The 23,677-nt window shown below is 43.6% G+C and overlaps 1 protein-coding gene and 1 non-coding gene across 9 annotated transcripts in view; one reads left to right on the top strand and one right to left on the bottom strand.

Moving 5' to 3' along the window:
- CELF2 (CUGBP Elav-like family member 2) overlaps window positions 1-23,677 on the bottom strand; it is a 494,364-nt gene that overhangs the window by 348,138 nt on the left and 122,549 nt on the right. For 7 of the 8 annotated variants that reach the window (XM_060279206.1, XM_060279205.1, XM_060279204.1 and 4 more), the window contains exon 1: window positions 1,113-21,678. The exons of the other annotated variant lie outside the window; for it this stretch is intronic. In XM_060279206.1, the coding sequence (XP_060135189.1) occupies window positions 1,113-1,219 (107 nt within the window). In that variant the 5' untranslated portion in view covers window positions 1,220-21,678. Of the gene's footprint in view, window positions 1-1,112; window positions 21,679-23,677 lie in introns of those variants that run through there. 8 annotated transcript variants of the gene reach the window in all.
- On the top strand, window positions 17,307-17,384 carry TRNAK-CUU (transfer RNA lysine (anticodon CUU)). The gene has a single exon. It is a non-coding gene; the product is annotated as a tRNA-Lys (tRNA).

Raw genomic sequence — 23,677 nt, forward strand, 5'->3', positions numbered from 1 at the left:
AAAGAAGCCGGTATATAGCCTCGCAACTTTGTTCTGGTAGACAAAGTCATAATATGCAAAGGGGTTGGAGGGGCGGGGGAGGGAAATAGCGGATCTTTCTCTCTCACTCACTCTCCTTAAAGAGATAAACAGTGGGAGTGTACTTCATTTCACAGTCTATACAAATAAGATTAGTGGAAATTAAATGGGACGGGGTTGTTTTGTTGTTGTTGTTGTTAAAAATACACACACTCACACTCACTCACACACACACACACACACACACACACACACACACACAACTACAACCCCAGACATACGTTAAGCTAGCTTGACAGCCCCATTGTTCTATCATCCCATTGTCAGCTAAAAAGATGTATTCACACGCTTGGATGTCTGCTAGGAAAATAGACAAAAGACTACACCCCTTCCCCCCCCTCCCCAGAAGCAGGGTGCCAGTTTGAGCCGAAATTCTGGCGCTCTCTCTCTCTCCCCATCCCCGCCCCTCTTCCTTGCTCTGAAAAGCTTCTGCTAACGGCTGGCTCTTCACGACACCCAAGAACGCTAAGAATCCATTCATCTATGCAATATAAGTTTCTTCCGATTATAAATATATGTATATATTTATCTATTTGTCCCCTCTCCCAAGAAAAGCGCCAAGTGTGAGCTGTAGGAGGGGAGTGATTAGAGCAGGTTATTTATATAACTCAAGCACCAATTTAAGTGGCTTTTAGGGGATCGGCTCTAATATGGAGTCTCCCTATTGCTCTTCCCTCGTGCCTTCCCCCCCCCAATTCTTATCAATGAAGGATGCAACAGAAGAGGCATCATAAACAAACTGTTGGGTTTGGGACGGGTGGGGGTGGCAAAATTGCTTTTTAAAAAAAATTTTAAAAAATGAAATCACTTCCTGTTGGCTTTTTGTGCATTTTAAGCTGTATGCAACTGGAGGTTCGTGATACAGAAATGCCACTTGCAGAAAAGCAGGGTGTATATGAATATATCCTCCCCCTCCCCCCCCAAAAAAATGGAGCGGGAGAAGAGTACTTGATACCAAGTGCATCTCCTAACCACAATGGGCCCTGGCGACTGGGAAAAAGCCCCCGCCTAAAACAAAGGAGGCATCGACCTACCTTAAAAGAAGCTCCTCACTTCTCATAGTAACAGCGGATTTCGGACAGCGCATGCTTTCTGCACCGATATTTGCAACAAAAGCCGGTTCAGAAGTGCGCTCAAACATCAATGCCACAGTAGCTACCCACTAATGGCTACTCTCTCTCTCTCTCTCTTTCTGTCTCTCGCCAGACGCTGAGTGGCGGTGCAAAGGGGGCCCCTGTAGATTCACTGAACAGAAATAATCCTCTCTGACAAGTTATGTTCTCTGGGCATATTTTACATTAATGCACTAGGCTGCCTATAGGGGTCTTGTTTGCGCTCGCTCTTCCCTGGCTGGTGTTAGGTTCTTGTTCTAATTACCATGAGAAAAGGAGAAAGAAATGTAAGACCCTTTCCCAAAATGAGAGAAAGGACCGGGTGGGGGGGGGGGAGACAGACACAGGAGATCAGGTTTGGTGTGTGTGTGTGTGTGTGTTTGTTTGTTTAAAGCGGCATCTCTCCCCTTTTGGTGGAAGGGGGAACATACAAAAGTCTCATTTGCATACTCCCAATAAACCATCAGTTGTTTCACAAGCATTTTAATGATGCCAGCCAGATAGAACTTTTGCACACTCAGGGGGGGGCTGGAAGCTGAAAGTTCTTTTTTGAGATTTGGGACTCACAGCATGAGGTCTTCTTCTTCCCCCTCATTCCCAATACATTCCAAGCTGAGTGGTTTTATGGAATCTATGAGCCCAGAAAAAGGGAGGGAGGGGGCAGGGAACCAGAAGAAAGGTAAAAAAAAAAAGCTTGCCATTGTTTTTTAACCCCTAGTGAGCCACTCCCTCTGTACTGCTCTGTATCAGTTCAATACAATGTGACTCTATATTGTGATTTGGGGAAATACTGACACCCCCCCCTCTCTTAACTGACAATAAAGATTGTAGCAAGGACTCCTTCCAAGCAGAGATGAGCCAGTCCTAGCTACCATTTTGCTTTTCCTGGAAAATGCTCTCCTCGCCCACCTTAGGCAATTTTTCACTCCTCTTTGCTAACATGTTAATTTCCATGGCTTGCCCTCAACAACGCAACAATTACAGGCCAGGTTAAACAAACCCAAGCGCACTAATGGAAGCCGGTGCAAGAACTCCTGGTCGCACCGTAAGTATTTCCAACTTTTCCTCCCCTATGCGCTACCCACGCTTGCTGTGTATCACAGGTACCAGTGATATGGGGCCCAGGTCCCTTTGCCCCCACAACAATTTTTTTTTGGGGGGGGGACCACAGGCCCTCATAGAAACTTCTTGCATGGGGTGGAGAGGTGAGCGGGCTTTGGAAGGCGAGTTGTGCTCAGCAGAGGAACCTGCACTTTTTGTGACCCGCTTTGAGGTTTTTAACAATCAAGCCGTGTATAAATTTTATGAAATAAATAAGTAACAAATAGAGGAGGCAGAACTCTGTTTTTGATTCAGCAGCACGCTTCTTATGCTGGATTTGCATGGATCATGTACATTCAAATCCATACCTCTGCCTGGAGCACACATGCCACAAGCAGCGTGCAATAGAGAAATGTCTCTATTCTATCCAACTTGCAAATGCTTATCTAAATTCTGCTTACCGTGGACAGATCCTGATTGATATATTTGATGAGGCTTCATGGAGCCAGGGGGAAATGGCCATCTGGTTGGGCCATTCCCATCTCCATGCAATCTCAGGGATCAGGTCTGGACTCTCCCCACTCAAGAACCCCAGTTAGAACATCTAAAGAAAAGCATTGCCAAGCCCTGGCAATGGTACAGCTTCCACAGTTCAAAAACAGGGCAAAAGCCCATCAGCATTGCCAGCAATCAGCACAATGGTTCTCTTTCAGAAAAGAGGGGAAAAAATTGCTTCGCTACAAGACCCTTTGGGTTTCGCTAGGAAAATCAATGGAACTTCTGTTGGGAGAGTTCAGTGAACCCAACAGTGGAAAATCCTCCGTCAGCTTTGTTCTTACTTGGGGAACGTGGCGGAGGTTTACTAGTCTGAGGGGCCCCTCCAGGCGTCCTTTTCAGTGTGAATTCATGACAATTTGCGCTCCAGAGGGTATTGGTAAGCCAGATAAAATAGTGAATTCGGACTTTCAAAAAGCTTTCGACAAAGTACCTCGCCAAAGACTCCTTAGTGAGCTTGGCAGTCTTGGAATAGGAGGAGAGATCATCTTGTGGATCAGGAATTGTGGCAGGAAGCAAAGAGTGGGCAGACGACGACGACGGACAGTTCTCTGAATGAAGAAGTGTTGACACTGGAGTCCCCCAAGGATTAGTATTGAGACCTGTGCTTTTTAAGGTGTTCATAAATGATATAGAGTTAGGGGTGAACAGGGACGTAGCCAAGTTTGATGATCATACTAAACTGCTCAGGGTCATTAAAACAAAAAGGATTAAGAAGAGTTCCAAAAGGGCATCTCCAAACTGAGCGACTGGGCAGTAAAATGGCACATGCAATCAAACACAAACAAGAGTATAGTGATGCTTGTAGGGGCCAATAAATTATGAATTTCATATTCATGTTCCAGGGGTCTGAACTGGTGGTGAGCGATGAGACCTTGGGGCTGTAGCGGAATAACTCCATGAAGATGTCGATCCACTGTGACCATAAAAAAACTCAAATTCCATTCCAGGAAAGGAATTGAAAATAAAACTGCTGACCTCATAATGCCGTTGCGCAAATCTACAGTGTGACTACATAAGGAGTACGTTTCTGGCTGCCTCACCTGGAAAAGGATATTGCAGAATTCAAAAAGGTTCCAGAAGGAGCAACAAAAATGATCAGGAAAAAAAAAAGGTTGCAGCATTTTGGAATTTAGAGTTTACAAGAAATAAAGAACAAGAAGTGACTTAATAGATGTGTATAAAATCACACATGGCATGAATTACGAGGATAGAGAAAAGTTTTTACCCCCACAAGGATCATTGGCAGCAGGCAGCAGAGGAACCAACCCCCACGGCAGGTTGCCAGGAATGGACAAGGCAAGGGAAAGTTCTCACCAACTGCGTTTTATTCAATACTTATTCAATATTTACAGATAGAGGCTTAGAAATGAAGCCTCTTGGAATAATGGTGTTGGTCCGAGTAAATCTCCCCTCCCCTTCTCTCCCACTTTCTCATTCGTCATCCCTTCTACGGGGGAGGCGCTGAGGGCCCTTTGCTTCTGAGCTCTTTGCTCTCCTACTTTTAAGGCTCAACGGGTTCTGGGAGATGGTGGGGCTGGAATGGTTTTTAGTGATAACATGCCAGCCAGCTGCTCCAGCTCTGCCTCCTCCTCCTTTCCCATTATTTCCCAACTTCTCCCCTCATCTTCCCCTGAGCTGTGATCTCCCCCAAACTCCTGTTGTAATTCTGAACAGTCTTCTTCTTCTTCTTCTTCTTCTTCTTCTTCTTCTTCTTCTTCTTCTTCTTCTTCTTCTTCTTCTTCTTCTTCTACTTCTTCTTCTCTGGAAGGGTCAGGCTGGGGAGGCGGTCTCCACCATTCCTCCTCTGCCCAGTCCTTGACAATTGGTGGCCACTAGCTTGGAGGATTAGACAAATTTATGGAGCATGTGGCTCTCAATGGCTGCTAGCCACAATGGCTATAGTCTCCCCCCACTGTTGGGGGAAGTATGTCCCTGAATATTAGTTCCTGCAAACCACAGGAGTACTTTTGTGCTCTGCTCCACCTTCCTAGGTTCCCACAGGCTTCTGGTTGGCCTTTCTGAGAACAGGATGCTGGGCAAGACAGGACATTGGCCCGATCCAGCAGGTTGGAAGTTCTTAATGGGGACAGAACACACTCGAGTCCCTCAACAAACAGATCTGCCCCCACTGCGTTTACAGCATCTCTGTGAAATCCACACACACCTCAAGTTAATTTCTTGCTGACCTCATGGTGATTAATGCAAATTAAATTTCACGCTAATTGGCCTGAGCAGCTTTGCATGCAAACCCGAAATTGGTTATTTTCGCTAACAGTGTTAAAAAGATACTTCCGCTGTTTGCTCAATAAGTTGGATATAAATCGTTATTAGTTTTAGGGCACGCTTGTAAAAACCCATCCAGCACCTGATGTCAAGATAGGGAGGACAAAGGGTAAGAGGAAGGCATTCAGAGTCCCACAGTTTTCTCTGTTGCCCAGAATTAGTAGTCTGTTAATGATAATAAAATAAATGATGGTGGTGGTGGTGGTGGTGATGATGGTGGTGGTGATGATGATGATGATGATGATAAGAGTAATCCACCTGCACCACTGGTTTCTTTAGATTCCCAGTTGCCTGTTAACAAACCTTGTACCATATTGGCCAGAATATAAGCTGCCTTTTCTCTCTCTTCCAAATTCTGACTGTGAAAAGTTGAAGTGTGGCTTAAATTCGCGACCTTACAAAAAATGGGCTTTTACGATATTGCTGCTGAAACAGACATACAGTAAAACGGAACAGGTGTGAATGCCTGTGGAATTTTAAGTGAGTGCCTTATATTCGGGTATTGTCTTTGTCTCTCTCTTCCCCCCCCTTTGAATTTTAAAGGTGTGGCTTATATTTGGGCCAATACGGTACATTGTTCTGAGCGAAATTGCCCCTCCAAATAATGTCACCCTGTTTATTCAAAGCTAAATATCTATAATCCAGTCTTCTAATGAATTTTTAACTTGAACACAGATAAGGGTGGGAAAATATGTTAATTTTAGGGGTTTTCCCCAGTTCAGCACTCCACATTTTTACAAATTTGTGATTTTTTAAAGAAGAAGACCTTATGACAATACTTCAGAATTCCACTGCAAATTTCTTGAATATATACATTTTGCACGCAGTTGTATCTAACGTGCACATTTTTGCAGAGCAATTTCCCCATATATAATGCATTTTTGCATGATTTCCCCCACTAATGTATGCATACTTAACCCCAGTATATACAGCTTTTGTGTATATAGTATGCGGCTGAAGAACTACATTGCAAAATTCAGAGAAGTCTGAATTTTGGAAGATGGCTGTGTTTCGGTTCATGGTGTTGTTGTTTTTAAAGTGTGAGTTAGGTAGCCCTTCAAAGGTAGCTCTATGCCAGGGTGGCTAACATGTGTCCCTCTAAATGTTGTTGGACTACAACTCCCATCACCTCTGACCATTGCCAGGTTATTTTGTCTGAGGCGGATGGGAGTTGAGAGTCCAACACTATCTGGAGGGCCACAGGTTAACCATCCTTCCCTTGTCAGCTCCACTCGCATTTCAAACAGAACTAAACCCATAGAGGAGGAATGAGTAGAAGTCAACCTGCTTTGTGAATTTAAAGTCACCCAGCAGCCAGTGAGATCACCATCACTATTCGGCACCCTCAGTGGAGTTTTGCATATCAATGCCAAGCAACACATGGATGTTTCTGCTGCTTGGGTGTCAAGAGATTTCGAAAGGTATGAGCAGGATACTGCGATTTTTGACTTCTCATTATCCATGCCAGCCATGTTTTTCTAGTTCACAAAATATATTCAATGGGATAACAGCTAGCCGGCACAAGGTGAATGAAAATGAAGCTGAGGAGACCTGCAGGAATATACAGGACAAACTTAACAGGCAAACGTTTCAAAAAATGTCACCCGTACTGAAATCAAAACAAGCAGCAAGGAAAGAATAAATCTGCTACTCTTTAAGGTGCCCCAAACCTCTGTTATTTTTTTCTGTTGCAGCCTGGATACCCCTAAAGAAACAACATATGGCCTATAACTACAGAAGAGAAATTTTTGGTACTTTCCGTTTCTCATTTCCCCTCCCAATCTTATATTCAATTCCCTGCATTTCCATGTCTGTTTGTGAATTATTATTATTTTAGAGTCCTCTTGAAATTTCATCAGTATTCTAGTGCAAATTTCGCAGAATATGCACATTTTAAGGAATTTCTCTTCCTAATATACCCACTATTGCAAAACATATTCCCTGATATTATGCATTTCTGTATGGAATTTTCACTCATATATGCATCTTAAAGCACACTTTATCCCAATATTTGCATTTTTGTACACAATACTAGGTTGGAGAATGACACTGCAAAATTCAAGGAGGTGCGAATGTTTGAAAGCTGGCTGTAGTTTGGTCTGCAGGATGTTTCAGAAAGGAAGGGTAAGGTAAGCTTGTCTTTAAATGTGAACTGAATAGAATTTCTCCCCCACCCCTATTTACTACCCAGAGGATATTCATTTGTCTCTCATTAAACACACATTTACTGAAACCATATGAAGGCTCCACCCTGAATTTCTTGGAAGATGGGCCAGATAAAGATGTGGTTAATAACTGGCAACCACATCAGTTGCCAGAGCTCATAAATTTAAACCCATCATGGTCAAACACAAAATAAAAGCTTTTGGGGGGACATGAACTCCCTTCCTTTCTATGTGGGCCTTAAGAGTGCACAATTTTGTAGGGTAATAATGCCCCTCCTTGCTACACCACATTCTCTCCCAAGCAGAAATTTCTCATGTCATCCTCAGTTAAATTGTACGCGATGACTCTGTCGTTGGAATTATTCCATGGAGGAGACAACTTGGCGACTGCCAACTTCATTAAAAATCTTCCCTTGGACTTCATGGGGGAACTCATTCACACTGAACAAACAAACACACACAGCCTTTATGGCCGAGAACAAAGGGAGTTTTCCTCACTTTTGTTTGATGTCAATCACACTCGAGATTAAAGCTGCTGTTTTATGCATTCATAGATTCCTCTCCCCCCTGCTCCCCATTTCTGATCTGCTTTTTTGCGAAGGCTCACTATACACTTCAAAAGGTGTACACTTAAAAAAACAACAACACAGAAGCAGTGTTCACAATAGGCAGCCTTCTATGCCAGAGTATAAGGCACCTGAATTTTTTAATTGTATGCTTCCCCGTCCCAATCCAGACCTATCCTGAATTGTGGGTAGGGTATATCATATCTGTATTGAAACCTTTGAGCATTTGCTAAGCTGTGGGATAAGTATAGAAGCGTCTACACCAAGCTTGCTATGAATATATCCTTTCCTCTCCAAGACTGAGCTCTGGAGGGGGGGAAAAAGAATTTGCAGCAAACCACAGTGAAAAGTTTGCAGCAAACCACAGTGAACAGTGCTGACTGGCTAGCAACTGTGTGCTGCATAGCACCTTTTCCCATCGTGGCCCCCGAAGGGCTTTTTACTTCTAAAACTGTATACTTACACACATACACACCCTATGCAAATACATCAGAATTAAATATACCTTCATAATAACTTAGCTGCATTGTTATACCACAATACAGGGTTGCTTATCTTTTTGGGTCCATGGGCACTGGAGGAATTCTCATGAGCACTGCAACCTATTGCTGTTGGATACAATTCAATGCTTGTTTCAAGTCTACTTTCAGGAAGGGAGGGGTGGGCAGACCGTGTGGACATCAAGGAAGGTCTCTATAACTCCCTGTGCAGCCAGAGGCACCACCTGCCGTAACAACTACTATATTTATACACAAAGAAGCAGCTGACTCAAACGCACCCAGAGTAGTTTTGAAAATGTTGCAGTCCTCCCCCCAAAAGGCAAATGGGTAAATGCACACCTGGTTTTTATAACATCAGGAAGCAGGTACCCCACCCCCCCCGACCCACTGCAGTAGGAGGAGGAGCAACTGATCTACCATTTGAGCTGATAAAAAATGCATCTGCCTCATAGGTTGTGATGCTGGGAGAGAGAAGGACCATGGCTGACGATCTGTGACGTCATGTTAAGTATCACATCTGTCTTCACCCTTTAAGTGTCACATTGACTTCCCGGAATTTCAAGAACATCTTCCTAGCACTGTTGCAGGTCACTTGTGTCACAACTGGATGCTGATGATCGTCTAAATGGGATGGATACACACAGATGAACGACAGTGATGACTGCTACTAATCAGAGACATCAGCAATTGCTGGCCCTCACAAAATTTGTCTGTGATTATCAACTGTCATGAATGAGCCAGCTCCCAGAGACTGTTTGCAACCAGCTGAAGAAAGCAGCCAGGAACAGAGAGGATTAACTGCCAGGCAGGATGAGCATCGGCTAGTGCCAACTCCCCCGCCCCTCAGAATCAGCCCACGTTCTCGAGAAGTGCAAACTGGCAAGAACAGAGGGAAGCAGTTTGTCAGAATGGGAAGAGATTGGAGCTGAGCCAATCCCTCTTAAGAGTGGGTTAAAGGGAGAGTTGTTAGACAGGAAGCAAAAGACATAAGAAGCAAAAGCTCAGTTGCTTCTGGTACACGCCGGAAGCAGTCTTCAGAAGGGTCATCTTGATTGATGATGGTGGAGGATGTGTTAGAGCCATCCGGAGTTAGATAAAAAGGATGCTTTATTGTAAACAAACATTTAACAGATGTTTGTTTTGACAATAAAGCATCATTTTTACATAACTACGCTCACTGTGTTATCAAGCCGGGGATTGGACTCCTGACATCAACGTTCAACCACATCAACCTGCTTAGATACTAAGATCAACAGGGAAGGCCCTGTGAGGTTTGAGAGGTGGTAACACATGAGAGGGCATTCTTTGTGGTGGCCCCCTTGTCATAGATGACCTTCATTCTGGGGCCCATCTTGAGCCACCATTGTAAGTTTTTTTATTTTTTTATTTTTTACTATCAGTCAAGATACACCACTTTCCCACAACACTGGTGGAGTTGCTATTTTGTGCTGGTGTTTTCTCACTCCCTCATTGGTTGTTTAATGGTTTCATTTTACTACTTCAATGTAATCCACCAGATAATCGCTACCCACCCTGGGTCCATTCAATGAATGGAAGGCTGTAAATACAAAAAGGAAAAGAAAGACTTACTGACTGAATTTTGAACACTGAACATTACATACACGCAAATCACAGATAGAGATCTCTCTTCCCCAACGATCTATTGCAATATCCTCAAAGTCAATTAATACTTTTAAGAAAATTTTGAAGAGGATTATGACTGTTACAGTTTTGAATATATTTTTTAATCCCAATTTTCCTACAGAGACTCAAAGCAGCTTACAATAAATAATGCATAATGATGCAAATACAAATGTTTTTGCCCTAAAGAAATATTCTAAACAGTCAGTCAACTATATAGCATGGCATATATTTCCTTAAGATGAAAGCCAGGGAAAGAAAGATGGGAGGGCACCAAACACGAGACGCAATGAAGGAGAAATCTTAGTGGTGTACAGAGAATGATTTATTAGCCCAATACATTTCAAATAATGTCTTGAAGCACATTGGGCCAATGCACTATTTTCCATAAACCTTTGAGATCATCTTCCTTCTTGCATTTCCTTGTCCTCCACTGTTGGTTCTTTGTTATTATATAATTAAGAGCACAGCCCAAACCATCGCCACCATGCAAACCATGGCCACTACCCCACAGAAAGGTGGGAACACCTGTAGCCCTGCTGTGTATGCTACTTCAACTGGAGCAGAAGGTGGGGAGGGGCCGGGCAAATCATTACACCAGCCTGGAGGTTCAATCCAACACCCTCCATCTTGGGGCAAAGGGGGTTTGGATTTCACCCTAATGGCCTTGACTTACTTACTTTCTTTCTTTTAGGATAAAAATGTGTGGGTTTTTGTGTTGTTTTTAGTATTCAGGGCTGCAAGTTAAATACTCGCCTAGCTCAGTGGGGCTACGTCCTTAGAGAATACTTTTTAGTTTAGAGAAAAGTAAGAGGTGACGTGATAGAAATTTGTAAAATTATGCATGGAATGGAGTAAATGGCTAGAGATAAGCTCTTCTCTATCTCTCATAACACTAGAACTTGTGGACACCCAGCACCCTTTCATCCTCTTGGAAGGAAAAGTACAATGAATTCCCTAAAATTTAGTATGTTTGCCTATCAAACGTTTACATGGGGTTCCTAGAATGATCACTTCCACACCTGCTTGGCTTCAGCAGTGCTACAGCATCTGGCAACCACAGTCCATTTCATCATGTGACCTTTCTCTGTATATGAGAGGTTTTAATCTTGAACAAAGAATCTCCTATACAAGCTTTCCCCAACCTGAGTGGGGTCAGGATTGCAGCCTCATTTATCTTTATGAATTTCAAGGGGTCCATGTAGGGTATGAAATAGTTGGTTACAACCCTTCCCTCTGAACCTCCAGCCTATTGGCCTTCTGACTTACCTCCAGGTACTCTTCTGCACATTGAACCCACACCATCACATCATGACTTCAAGTCAAGTCTTCTTAAAAGCAAGAGTTCTCCAGCAACGGTAGCTTTGAGGGTGAGATAGTGCCATGCCCTGATCTACTCAAGATCTATGGGTACTAGAGCCTGCCTTTTTACCTCAGCCCCAAGGAGACACAACTGCTCCCAGACTTTGGCTGGTCCATGAACATTTTCAAGATCAAGACAGAACTGAGGAGAGATCCTCATGGGAAATCCATTACCTCAAAGAAGACAACAGCTGCAGAAGGCATTAGCCCAGGCATCCTCAAACTGTGGCCCTCCAGCTGTTTTGGCCTACAACTCCCATGATCCCTAGCTAACAGGACCAGTGGTTGGGGAAGATGGGAATTGTAGTCCAAAACATCTGGAAGGCCAAAGTTTGGGGATGCCTGCATTAGCCCCTTACCTGATCAGAGGGGAGCACTCAGGTGGTGAGGCCACCAACCTACCTAGCTTAACACCCACACACCCCTTAACCAGTTTTTCTAAGATCTTGCTGAGACAACTTGGATGTTTGACCTCAGCTGCAGGGGCACTGTCCATGGTCCTGAGCCCATGTTTTGGTCTCCCTCCAAAGGGTGTTGCCTCTCCTTTCCTCTGCATGGTGGGTTTCCCTGTGGATCATGATGCCCCAACTCCAAATATCACCAACCTGTTTGCAAATGGTAAAATGCAGCTGTGGCATCTGGGAAATTTGCAGGGAGGAGCAAAATCCAGGCAAATCTGTGAGTGGCAGCACTTATCTTGGAAGCCGTGGCCACAATTTTGCATCAAATGATGTCCCTTCAGAACAGTGCCATGTGATGACATGCAGATTAGGAAGCCCTGCCTTATATTGTCAGGCCAGGTTCTACTAGTTCAGTATAGCCTACATTGACCGGCAGTGGCTCTCCACGGTTTCAGACAAGGAGTCTCTCAACCCTACTTGGAGATGCTGGTGATTGACCCTGGAACTTACTGTATAGAGAGAAGATGGTCGTACCACTGGACTATAGTCCTTTTTCAACATTGGATGGAATACTTCTGGGAATGGGGAAGATGCTAAAAAACAACCACTGATAGGAGTGCAGGCAAGGGGAAAAAAATTGACCTTGCAGGCAGATTAGAGTCGCCCTTCATCCCCTCTCCTCCCAAATTGCAAGGTGGAAGTTCTCCATGGATAAATTTTGGTTAAAGTGTTCTTGGCACCTCTTCTCCTTTCACCTTCAGTGGCTGCAGTGTCAGTGTTTGCTTTCATGAATCCAACCGATTTTCATCAACGCCTGTTATGCTAAGTGTGTAAAACTAGCTGCGTTCAGATGTTATTATAGTGTTAATGCACATAAGATTAAATAATATAAGCCCTTAAAGCTTCTTCCTGGCTAGTGGCCCAAATAAATACTGCATTGTTTAGTCTTTTGATTCATAATTCTATTACAAGTCTTTGGATAGGATAAGATTTTCTGCACTAGCTGTTTGAATACCATTGTTTAACAAAGCATAGGCTTCCTCTTCAAGCTCTAAAGATCAGCGTGCTATTTGCTTAAGAGATGGCTTAAATTTCCTTTCATACCGTACGCAACACTCTGTGTGGCACATCTGCAGATCATAAAGATGTGGCAAAAGTCCTGGTCAGAATATGTGATCCCTGGATGAGCCTTGAAAATGAGACTCCCTTGGTGCTCGGAAGAACATTTGAAGGCTCAAACTGGGTAGGGGCACAGGACAGCTCCACTCTCAACATCCCTGTACTGGTTCCCCAGATCCAACAGTTATTCAGGGTTGGTGGCAGTGCAGAGCTCTACCAGGGATTCTCCCAAGGAGATCCCAGGTTCCACATCTGGGCCAGGGCTCAAAACTGGCACATATTCTTTTCAGTGCCTGAAGTCAGCTAGAGTTTATGACAAGCTTCAAAAGCAAGTATCAACCGTTTGTTCAACAATTTGGCCCCACTCTTCAGACACCCTACAAGCCTAGTAATCCCAGAGGAACCAAAAGTCTGACAGCATTACCTGACATTTCCAGAAGGTAAAATCAGAATTCTTTGCTTTTCTCAGAGCAGTTTGTGTGCTTTTTAATCTAAAGTATATTTACCAAGCTAAATATTGTCCAATCACAAAAATAATAGCAGATTCGAACTCCTCACAACCAAAAAACGCACTTTTAAGACTGCTCACTAAAGAAATGTCCAGAAATTAACTCCCATCCCCTAAAATGACACACCCTTACACAAGCATGTCTTCCTTGATAGGTGTCTAGGTCACCTGCTTCTGAACCCAGCCTTGACCTTTCCACATTCCTCATAGTTCCTCTAGTAGCCATGAGGACTTTAAACTTGGTAGTGTAGCTTCACTTAATACATGCTTCTGAAAAATACAAGGTAGGTACCAATTACCTGGGCCAGAGTTCTGGCAAAGACTGGCAGCTAAAACCTGGATACAGAGAATGTCAGGAAGGCAACATAACAATGTTATTACAGGTAGCAGAAATTGTCACGCTGCTACAGACTATTTACATTCAATGCTCTCTAGCTACAAGATCAGTCTGCAAACAGCTTTTCGCCTAACTGGTTTGTCTAATTTTCGCTGGCAACTGATTCCAAGCCAAACATCATAGGGGACAGAAAATCAGTGCTTTGACCCATAAGGTCCCTGGTTCTGGTTCTCTGTGCAAGATGGAATTTAAAAAATCTCTGCTGGCAGAATGTTCTGAGGAAAAGGTAGAAAACAGTTAGGTCAACTTTGGGGCAGGTTCTGCAGGATGCTTCTAATCCCATTTAGAAAAGATGTGCTCTTTGTGAGAAAGAGATAACAGAGTCAATGAGATAATCTCTTAGTCAAATGAATTCACTACTACAAAAGAGGCTTAAGTCCCACTGAGCTAAGAGTTTTATTTCAAGGGACTGCTAACTCAAATGTGCTAAAAGTTCCTGATATTCACAATTCATATTTTCCGAAATGCATCACTGAATTGTAGAGTTGGAAGGGACCCCATCAAGCGCAACCCCCTGCAATGCGGGAATCAGTTCATGCCAGTCCAGTTGTTTTAAAAAGTTCCTTGAGCCAAGCCTCAAGAGTAATATCAGCGGGGAAACCTCCTGTTGTGCCGAGACCTTCCAGAGGTATAATAAACATCTTGGTCCGTTTCAGCAGGAACAAGGTGTTTGGGTGCACTTTAACAAACACGAACACAGGAAGCTGCCTTATAGTGAGTCAGCTTATTGGATTATCTAGCTCAATCAGCCTTGTCTATACTGACTGTTGGTTACTTTCCAGGATTTCAGAAAGGAGAGATATCCAGCCCTCACTGGAGAATTCACAGAGTCAAGATAGGGCCTTCTGCATGCACATGGCCCAAAAAAATAAGCAATGAAATGGACTAGACCAGATGAAAAACAGCTCGGGCTCCAGGCAATTTTACTCCTAGGGGAAATGTTAAAAAGAAGAAAGTATTCTTAAACAGGCTCACTGGAAGGACAGATCCTGAAGCTGAGGCTCCAATACTTTGACCCTGATGTTGGGAAAGATTGAGGGCACAAGGCGAAGGGGACGACAGAGGACGAGATGGTTGGACAGTGTTCTCGAAGCTACGAACATGAGTTTGACCAAACTGCGGGAGGCAGTGGAAGACAGGAGTGCCTGGCGTGCTCTGGTCCATGGGGTCATGAAGAGTCGGACACGACTAAATGACTAAACAATAACATTCTTAAACAGCAAGTCATGGCTGAGAAAAGGAACAAAGCTTCAAATGGCATTCACTGCTTTTTTTAATGCACAAAAGTGTGGATAAGCAAACATCCTAAAACTCCAGAAACAGTCCCAAAACTGGTGTGTGTGCTGCATGTGTGTGGTTGTGTGTGCGCGCACGCATGCATAGGCCTGTTGTGGGAGATAGTGGTGGCATTGATAGTAACAACAGGCCAGTGTTTATCTACGTTTGGAAGTCAGTTCTCCCACCGACACTTTATTAGGAAGGAGCATGTGGAACCCCCAACAACATGTCACAGGGTGGAGTGTTCCTGTTCAGACATCAGCCAGCCGTGCCTTCTTATAGGTTGCATCATTCCAATCCCTCAGGTTTCTCCCTCACCTTCTGCTGTTTGGGGCTCCCCCCCCCCCCCCGAGAGGTTTTCCTCAAAACTATTATCTGTATTCCTGCAAATCTAGCAGTTCTTCTGAACCTGCTGTTACCTCCCTCCCGGGAGTGGATGGTGTCCTTTTCATTACATTTAAGAATTTGTCCTCTGAGAATGACCTTGCAATCAGTATATAGGATTCCAAAGTTGAGGAGGAAAAGCTTCTGGTGAAGATGCTCCGGGTGAATTGTACCCACAACCTTGCTGCAACACTCCTTTAATTAATGGATTTTACCCCTACCAAGGGTGCATAAATGTTCTTCCTGGAGCACAGTTTAAATTCTCTCCAAAAGGTCTTCGGACCATTTGGCCTCTGTTGACTCGGTAACATAAGACAACTGGATAATGCCTGATTATTCAGCAACTCCCAGAAACTTCTCTCTCTCTCTCTCTCTCTCTCTCTCTCTCTCTCTCTCTCTCTCTCTCTCTCTGCAGAATGAGTAAATGAAATTACTTTCATTAAGTCTTCCAGGCTCAAAGAATAGTGACATGTAATTAGAGAGCTAAACAGCAACAGTTTCTTTCTGGTAAATTTGCTCACGCTAATTTTGCTAATAAGACTCATAATTGTTTTACGCACATTCAATACATTACATTTACCTAGGCCCTCCATACTCAATCAGAATCTTTAAACGAGTTGGTGTTTCACATCAGCATCGCTAGTAATCAAGAGTGGAGCACGGAGCGAGTGGAGGGTAAACCTCGCCTGGGGTTGAATGGCTTCCGGTTCAACGGTCAGAGGAGCCACTGCGAGAATATTCTCTCGTAAAAGATGGAATGTGGACTCCAACACACACACAAAAGATTAGACTGTTTCCCAGCATCAAGGCCTACCCTAACCACAATTCTAGTTGCCTCCATGGCCCCATCTGCACTGCACATTTAAAGCAGTATCATAGAGTCATGGCTTCCCCCAAAGAATCCTGGGAACTGCCGTTGCTTATGGGTGGCAGACCCCCCAAGTGTCCCTATTTTCCAAGGACAGTCCCAGGTTTACAGAAATCATCCCGGTTTCTGATTTGGTCCCTGAATGCCCCACTCTTCCTTAGAACATCTTTATTTTAATCAGAGAAACATTGAAGGGTATGGTAGGATGTCCGTATTTTCATTGGAGAAATGCTGGAGGGCATTTTTTATTTTATTTATTGAATTTTTATACCACCCTATACCTGGAGTTATGCCACCCACCCCACCCCCCAAGCCAATAAGATAAGTAACTATTCAACCTTTAGAATACATCTGAAGGCAGCCCTGTAAAGGGAGGTTTTTTTTAAAAAAAAGATGTATAATGTTTTATTCTGATTTTTATATATTGGGAGCTGTCTAGACTGACTGGGGCAACTCAGTCAGATGGGCTGGGTAGGAATAATAATGATGATGTTGATGTTGTTGATGATGAATAGGATATCCCTATTTTCATTGGAGAATTGTTGGATCATATGGGGTGGTAGGAGCTGTTTGGAGACCCCCACTATTCCCTTCACAGAGCTACAATTCTCAAGGTTTCCTGGGAAGAGAGATGGACTATTAAACTACCCTGGGAATTGTAGCTCTGAGTTGGTCCATATCTAATAGCTCCCCGACTGGTACCAGGCTGGGAACAGCCATAGCTCATGCTTTGCATGTTGAAGATCCCAGGCTCCTTTCCCAGCATCTCCAGGTAGGGCCGGGAGTGTCACAAGTGGAGAGAGCCACTTGCCAGTCAGTGTATGCAATATTCATCTGGGTGGGCCAGTGGTCTGACTTGGTATAAGGCAGCTTCCAGTATCAACTCTCCAGGATTTCAGACACAGGAGCATAGAACAGAGGAAGTCACAACTGTTGCTCCATCTGGCTTAAGTGTTATCTGTGCTGACTGGAAGCAGCAGTTCTCCCTGACTTCAGACAAGGTTCCCTCCCAGCCCTACCTGGTGAATTGAACTTGGCCTATCTAGTCTAGCTGAAATAGCTCAGTCGGTAGAGCATGAGGCTCTTAATCTCAAGGTTGTGGGTTCGAGCCCCACGTTGGGCAAAATATCCCTACATTAGATGATCCTCGTGGTCCCATCCAACTCTACAGTTCTGTGATTCTGTGATCTTGGGGGGGTCTTCTGCACAGAAATCAAATGCTCCACCACTGAGGCATGGCTCTTCCCTGAAGGGTTAGATTTCTGCTATTTGTCTTCCTGCTCAACTCTGCCTTGGCCCAGCCTGCAAACCTTTTAAAAACAAAACAGCAAACCAAACTGAAGTGCCCTGGTGTGATAAGTAGCAGCCAAGTCTGATGGGCATTGGGCAGACAAAAACAGTTTGTTTTTATTAGGTGAAAATGAAAGGCAAGCATTTGGTATGTAGAGTGCAAACATTCGTCCTTGCAAAATGATCAGATTGGTTCTTCATTTACGGTATATAGAAAAGCCTCCTTTGACTTGATGTTATCTGGTAGAACGGTTGATTCAATTTAGAGATTAGCTGTAGAGCTGTCATACATATACATATGTCTGGCTTATTTAATATTAACCTTGTTATGATTTGAGATGAGCGTAGTATTCACATTTGGAGAAAATGATTTAAATGGCTTAATTACTTTTTTTAAAAAAATCATTTTGAAAGAAAACAACGTGTATTCTGATTTGTTTTTGTTCATGCTGATATTCAGAGTTGGCAGAGTACAAACAAGGCAGCTATATACACAAAATTAGAACTTATCAATAAATTTGATTCTATTACTTTAGGCTTGAATTTTAAAAAAATGGCTAGAGTGCGTCTTTTGCAGGCAAAGGGTACTAAATTCGACCGCTGCCATTTCAAGTTAAGATGGATCTCACATAGCAGGTCATCTGGTTCAAACCCTGGAGAACTTCTGACAATCAGAGTAGACAACGCAGAGCTAGAAATAGAGAAATACTCTGACCTGATATAAGCTCTGTGAGTGGAATACGGGTCTTCTAACAACTCTCAGCACCCTTGACAAACTACAGCTCCCAGAATCCTTTGGGGGAAGTAATGACTGTTTAAACTGACACCATCCTGTTTTAAATATATGGTGCAGATGTAACCTTAGCATGTATTTGTGGTGGTGGTGGTGGTGGACGAAGAAGAAGAAGAAGAAGAAGAAGAAGAAGAAGAAGAAGAAGAAGAAGAAGAAGAAGAAGAAGAAGAAGAAGAAGAAGTTGTTTTTTTATTTATACCCCGCCACTCTGAGCAGCTTCCAAAACATATAAAAACATAAGAAACTGTCAAACATTAATAATAACAATCTGAACCAATTGAAAAAAAGTCCCAATAACTTTAAGAAAAATAATTTGTATCAAACAAAGCAATATTCAGTAATGCATTAGAATCTAATAGTAAACAGTAAAATTAAATCTCAGCAAATAATAATTAATCAGTTTACACTTATCAGGTATAATAAAGAATTACTAAATCAATCAACTAAGTCAACTTGCTATCTAGCATAGACTATGTTGCATTATTCTTCTGTTTTTCCCCTTCCTCCTATAATAGCACGGTCCTGGCATTTGCTCTGAGCACAGCTGGCTCTGTGATTGCAGGTTCTTGGAAAGATCCGTAAGTCCACCGCTATTTTAACTACAGCTCTAACAACTCAATATATGGTAATCCAATGAAATGCCTTAGATAAAAAGTCTCCAAGTCCCCCTTTCCCTCCCCCTCCCTGCTCTTTACAGGGCTAGTGGTGCTTGCATTGTTTCTGACATGCTTTGACAGGGGAAGGTCAGCTTCCATTGGCTGCACGGGAATTTGGGAGCCGGGGGGGGGGGCGGGAAGGAGAGGAAAAGCGATCATTGTCATAGTAACATTTAAATTCGGCCCGGCAAGCCAGCATTCATTGGTCAGTGTGGAAAGGGAAGGCAGGAGGGAGGAGTAAAGTGTGGCTCAAGCAAGACTCCACCGTTAACTCTTTATCTGCATTTTGAGCACACAAAGAGGTTTCGACCTCTTCAATTGCTACTATATATTTCCTTACAATTCTGAGGAGTGATAATGGAGCGTTCCTTTCCCCAACGTTCTGGTTTCAAGTGGCACAGAGCTCTCATCATGCCTGAAATATTGGATCTACACATTCTCGAGAACTTGGAGGGCCCTTGAAGCCTCAATTTGAAGATTTCCCCCACATTCCTTTTATGTTTTATGGCGCCACCTCAACAACAAGCCCTTTAAAGACACAACACATTGATCACTCACGCACTGATCACGCCACAATAAATCTGCGGCTCTTTGCTGGTGCTAGAAGAGATAAACTAACAAAGTTGGAGGTTTCCCACCCCGCTTTCATTCTTTTTAAGCCTTCAGGTCCAAGGGTTTTCATCAGAACTGATGTCCAAGCAGCATCAAATTCTGTTTCCATCATGCAAACTTTTGCTAAGATGCGGCAACGAAAAGCACCAACAATTGAGTACGAAAATGTGACAATACAAGCTTTCCACAAATATATCCTCCTCCCCCCCTTCATTTTTTTAAAGGAGAGACAAAGTCATCATGACGTTATGATAATGTATTAGCATGCTGAGTTAATTGTCAATTCCAAGTAACTTAAGTGTAATTTAATGATATGTGCAGGCATTTATTTTAAAACTTAATTGTTATTAATGGATGGAAGGGGGAAAAATGAAACCAATTTTCCTGCACTTAAAGTGGATCTCAGTTAGGAGTAAGTCTGCAAAACTCTAAAAATAACCAAGCCTTCTACTGTACTTATTAGAGAAAAAGAATGCTTGCAGGTTTAACATCCTGGCATTTTGCTGCACTAACTGTGAATGTTACCTGGTCAGACCTTCCATATAAGAGATGTGCTGGACAGATGCAACAGATCACGTGAAATTGCTTCAGTGTTTTGCATGCACTTAACACATTTCAGAGGAGGTAATAATAATAATAATAATAATAATAATAATAATAATAATAGTATTTATACCCCGCCTATCTGGCTGGGTTTCCCAGGCCACTCTGGGCAGCTTACAGCATATAACGAAACATAATAAAACAACAAAACTTTAAAAACTTCCTGATACAGGGCTGCCTTCAGATGTCTTCTAAAAGTTATATGGTTCTTTATCTCTTTGACATCTGAAGGGAGGGTGTTCCACAGGGTGGGCGCCACTGCCTGGTTCCCTGTAACTTCGCTTCTCGTGGTGAGGGAACCGCCAGAAGACCCTCAGCGTTGGACCTCAGTGTCCGGGCTAAATGATTGGGGTGGAGACGCTCCTTCAGGTATACAGGGCCGAGGAGGTTTAGGGCTTTAAAGGTCAGCAAAAACACATTGAACTGTGTTCTGAAACACACTGGGAGCCAATGAAGATCCTTTAGGACCAGTGTTAAAAGTTAGCCGTCACCTTATTACCACGTCCTTTTGCAACAGCAGTTCAGAAAGAATCCTGCAAAGCTTGTCTCTCTAGCTCAGTTGGTTAAAGCATGGTGCTGATAATGCCAAGGTTGCAGGTCCGATCCCCATATGGGACAATTGTGTATTCCTGCATTGCAAGGGGTTGGACTAGATGATCCTCAGGGTCCCTTCCAACTCTAAAATTCTATAATTCTAATATTCAAGTTTGATCAGATGCAATGCATGTGCTTTGTTCAATTATCAGGTGGCTTAAATCTTTAAGCTCTGCAGCCTATGCAGAATAGCGGGGAACCTCAGGCCTGGAGCCAAACGCGGCCCTACAGCTCTCTCTATTCTGCCCCAGAGGCTCTTCCCAGGCAACACCTCTTACCTTTCCCTAGGGTTCACCCACTAGCCAACCCTGCCCCATACCTGCCTTGAATGCTTCTGTCTGACTGGGATGTATTCTTGAACTGTAATCACGGCCAGCCCGTGACATTTCGGCACCTGAGACGAACCCAAAAAATGGCACCCCCTGCCCCACCAGGGAAGATGGGGTACGTGAAGATCTATACTTCAGGAACTGGGTATGTATGTGTGAAAATCTATGTAGGGAACAAGGGGGAATGAAGATCTACTTTGGGAACAAGGCGGGAATCAAATCAACCTTTTCTGATGGTTGAAGCGGGAATCAAAGGCCATTGCAGCGGGGAGGTGAACAAGCCTGCTATGAATCACACTGGGGGCAGAGCCCTGGAGACCCCTGGGGGCAACCCCTGCCATCTAGGGGTGGGAGGAGTCTAGCAGCACCTCCGATTTGCTGAGAGGTGGCCATGGCAGCAGGTGGCGCATTCCTTGGTGGCCGGATCTCCCACCCCGTGGATCCTGCCATCTGAGGCAGTCACCTCACCTTGCCTCATCCATGGGCTGGCCCTGACTGTAACAATGCCTCTTTATTTTCTGGAAGGAGAGAGATGTGTATAGAGATTTTTGTCCCTCCCCCCCCCCAATTCTTAAGTTCAGGGCTCCACATTTCCACATCATTATGTGCAAGTTTTTTGTTTTGTTTTTTTAAGTCCTTGTGAAAATGCACCAGGAGTTTACCGCGAGTTTCTCCTAACATACACATTTTTGGTATAGCAATTTTGCACAATGTATACATTCATGCAGAACATTTTAATGTTACTTTCACTAATGTATACATTAACGTGCACATTTTGCACTCGTATAAGCATGTTTTGCATATGTTCCTTGGCTGGAGAAGACTGAAAAATCCAGAATAGAATAGAATAATTTATTGGCCAAGTATCAACCATACTTGGAATTTTGCTTCGACTACATTGCAATGTAAAGAAAAACGTACCTCATACAAACACTATTCCCCTCACAATACAACAGCACAGCGGAAAAACCCCATACCACCAACTGACCTCCCTTTCGCCCACAACTACAGATTCAACAATCTGTAGGAAAAAGCTATTCCTGTGCCTAGATGTTTTTGTATATAGAGTCCTGTACCGATGTCCGGATGTGAGTAAATCAAACTGGTGATGACCAGGATGTGAAGGGTCTACATTTTAGATTTACAAGCATGCATATCGCTGAGCAACTAGTCCCTCCCAAGACGAAATCCAGGTGCAGAATGTTAGTATCATTTCTTTTTCCTTATTTAAAAACCTTTCCTCCCATCTTCCTGGATCATAGAATCATAGAGTTGGAAGAGACCACAAGGGCCATCCAGTCCAACCCCCTGCCAAGCAGGAAGCACCATCAAAGCATTCTTGACATATGCCTGTCAAGCCTCTGCTTAAAGACCTCCAAAGAAGGAGACTCCACCACACTCCTTGGTAGCAAATTCCACTGCCTAACAGCTCTTACTGTCAGGAAGTTCTTCCTAATGTTTAGGTGGAATCTTCATGTGGCTTTAGAACAGAGCCTGCACATGCTAGCAGACGGATCCATTCATAAATGTCCGTTCTGTATATGTATTTGCAAGGACAGCGGCTGAAACATTAGCTACATCTTCTAAACAACCAGGATTTGTGGGAAGGTGAATACATTTTTCCCACTCTGCTGAACTTTAGAGAGAAGTTGAGAGAGAGGGAACTGGCACACTCTGCTCAGCTCTCATGTCTTGCTGTGGGGGGAAAGTTAAGAATGAGTCATTACAAAAACCATCTCATAAACAAAGGTTAATAGTGCCTGAAGTTTTCAGGCTGCAAGCCAAACTGCAGCTGCTAAGAAGATATTCCAGTGTAGAAGAAATGCCATCCCTTCTCTACCAACCCATCTACTCGCCTGTACGGAATTCCATGAAGTCACCTGCGTGGAATTCCTGGCCACCTGTGATGACCAGGCGTGTTATTGTATGCAAGGCTTATATATGTACATGTGTGAAAAGAACAGCTTGGCTGGACATACAGAATGCCAATTTTAATTGTTAAACTTTGCCCCTTTCCTTCGTCGAATATTTGGGGGTTGCTCAGCATACAAATAGATCAGAGATGGGGTTCAGGATTGGTGTATTTTCTGCTAATGTCACAAAGATATGGCTGCATCCTTAAAGCCAAGGAAAGCATTGGTATTTTCTCCTGCAATCTCAGAATGGATGACTCTTCTTAAGGTGAAAAGTTGTTGTTGTTGTTGTTGTTGTTGTTGTTTAGTCGTTTAGTCGTGTCCGACTCTTCGTGACCCCATGGACAGGGCACTCCTGTCTTGCACTGCCTCCCGCAGTTTGGTCAGACTCATGTTGGTAGCTTCGAGAATACTGTCCAACCATCTCGTCCTCTGTCGTCCCCTTCTCCTTGTGCCCTCAATCTTTCCCAACATCTCATGAGGTGGCTAAAGTATTGAAGTCTCAGCTTCACAATCTGTCCTTCCAGTGATCACTCAGGGCTGATTTCCTTCAGAATGGATAGGTTTGATCTTCTTGCAGTCCATGGGACTCTCAAGAGTCTCCTCCAGCACCACAATTCAAAAGT

This window comes from Zootoca vivipara, chromosome 10, assembly GCF_963506605.1.
Source record: "Zootoca vivipara chromosome 10, rZooViv1.1, whole genome shotgun sequence".
In the NCBI taxonomy this organism is placed as follows: domain Eukaryota; kingdom Metazoa; phylum Chordata; class Lepidosauria; order Squamata; family Lacertidae; genus Zootoca; species Zootoca vivipara.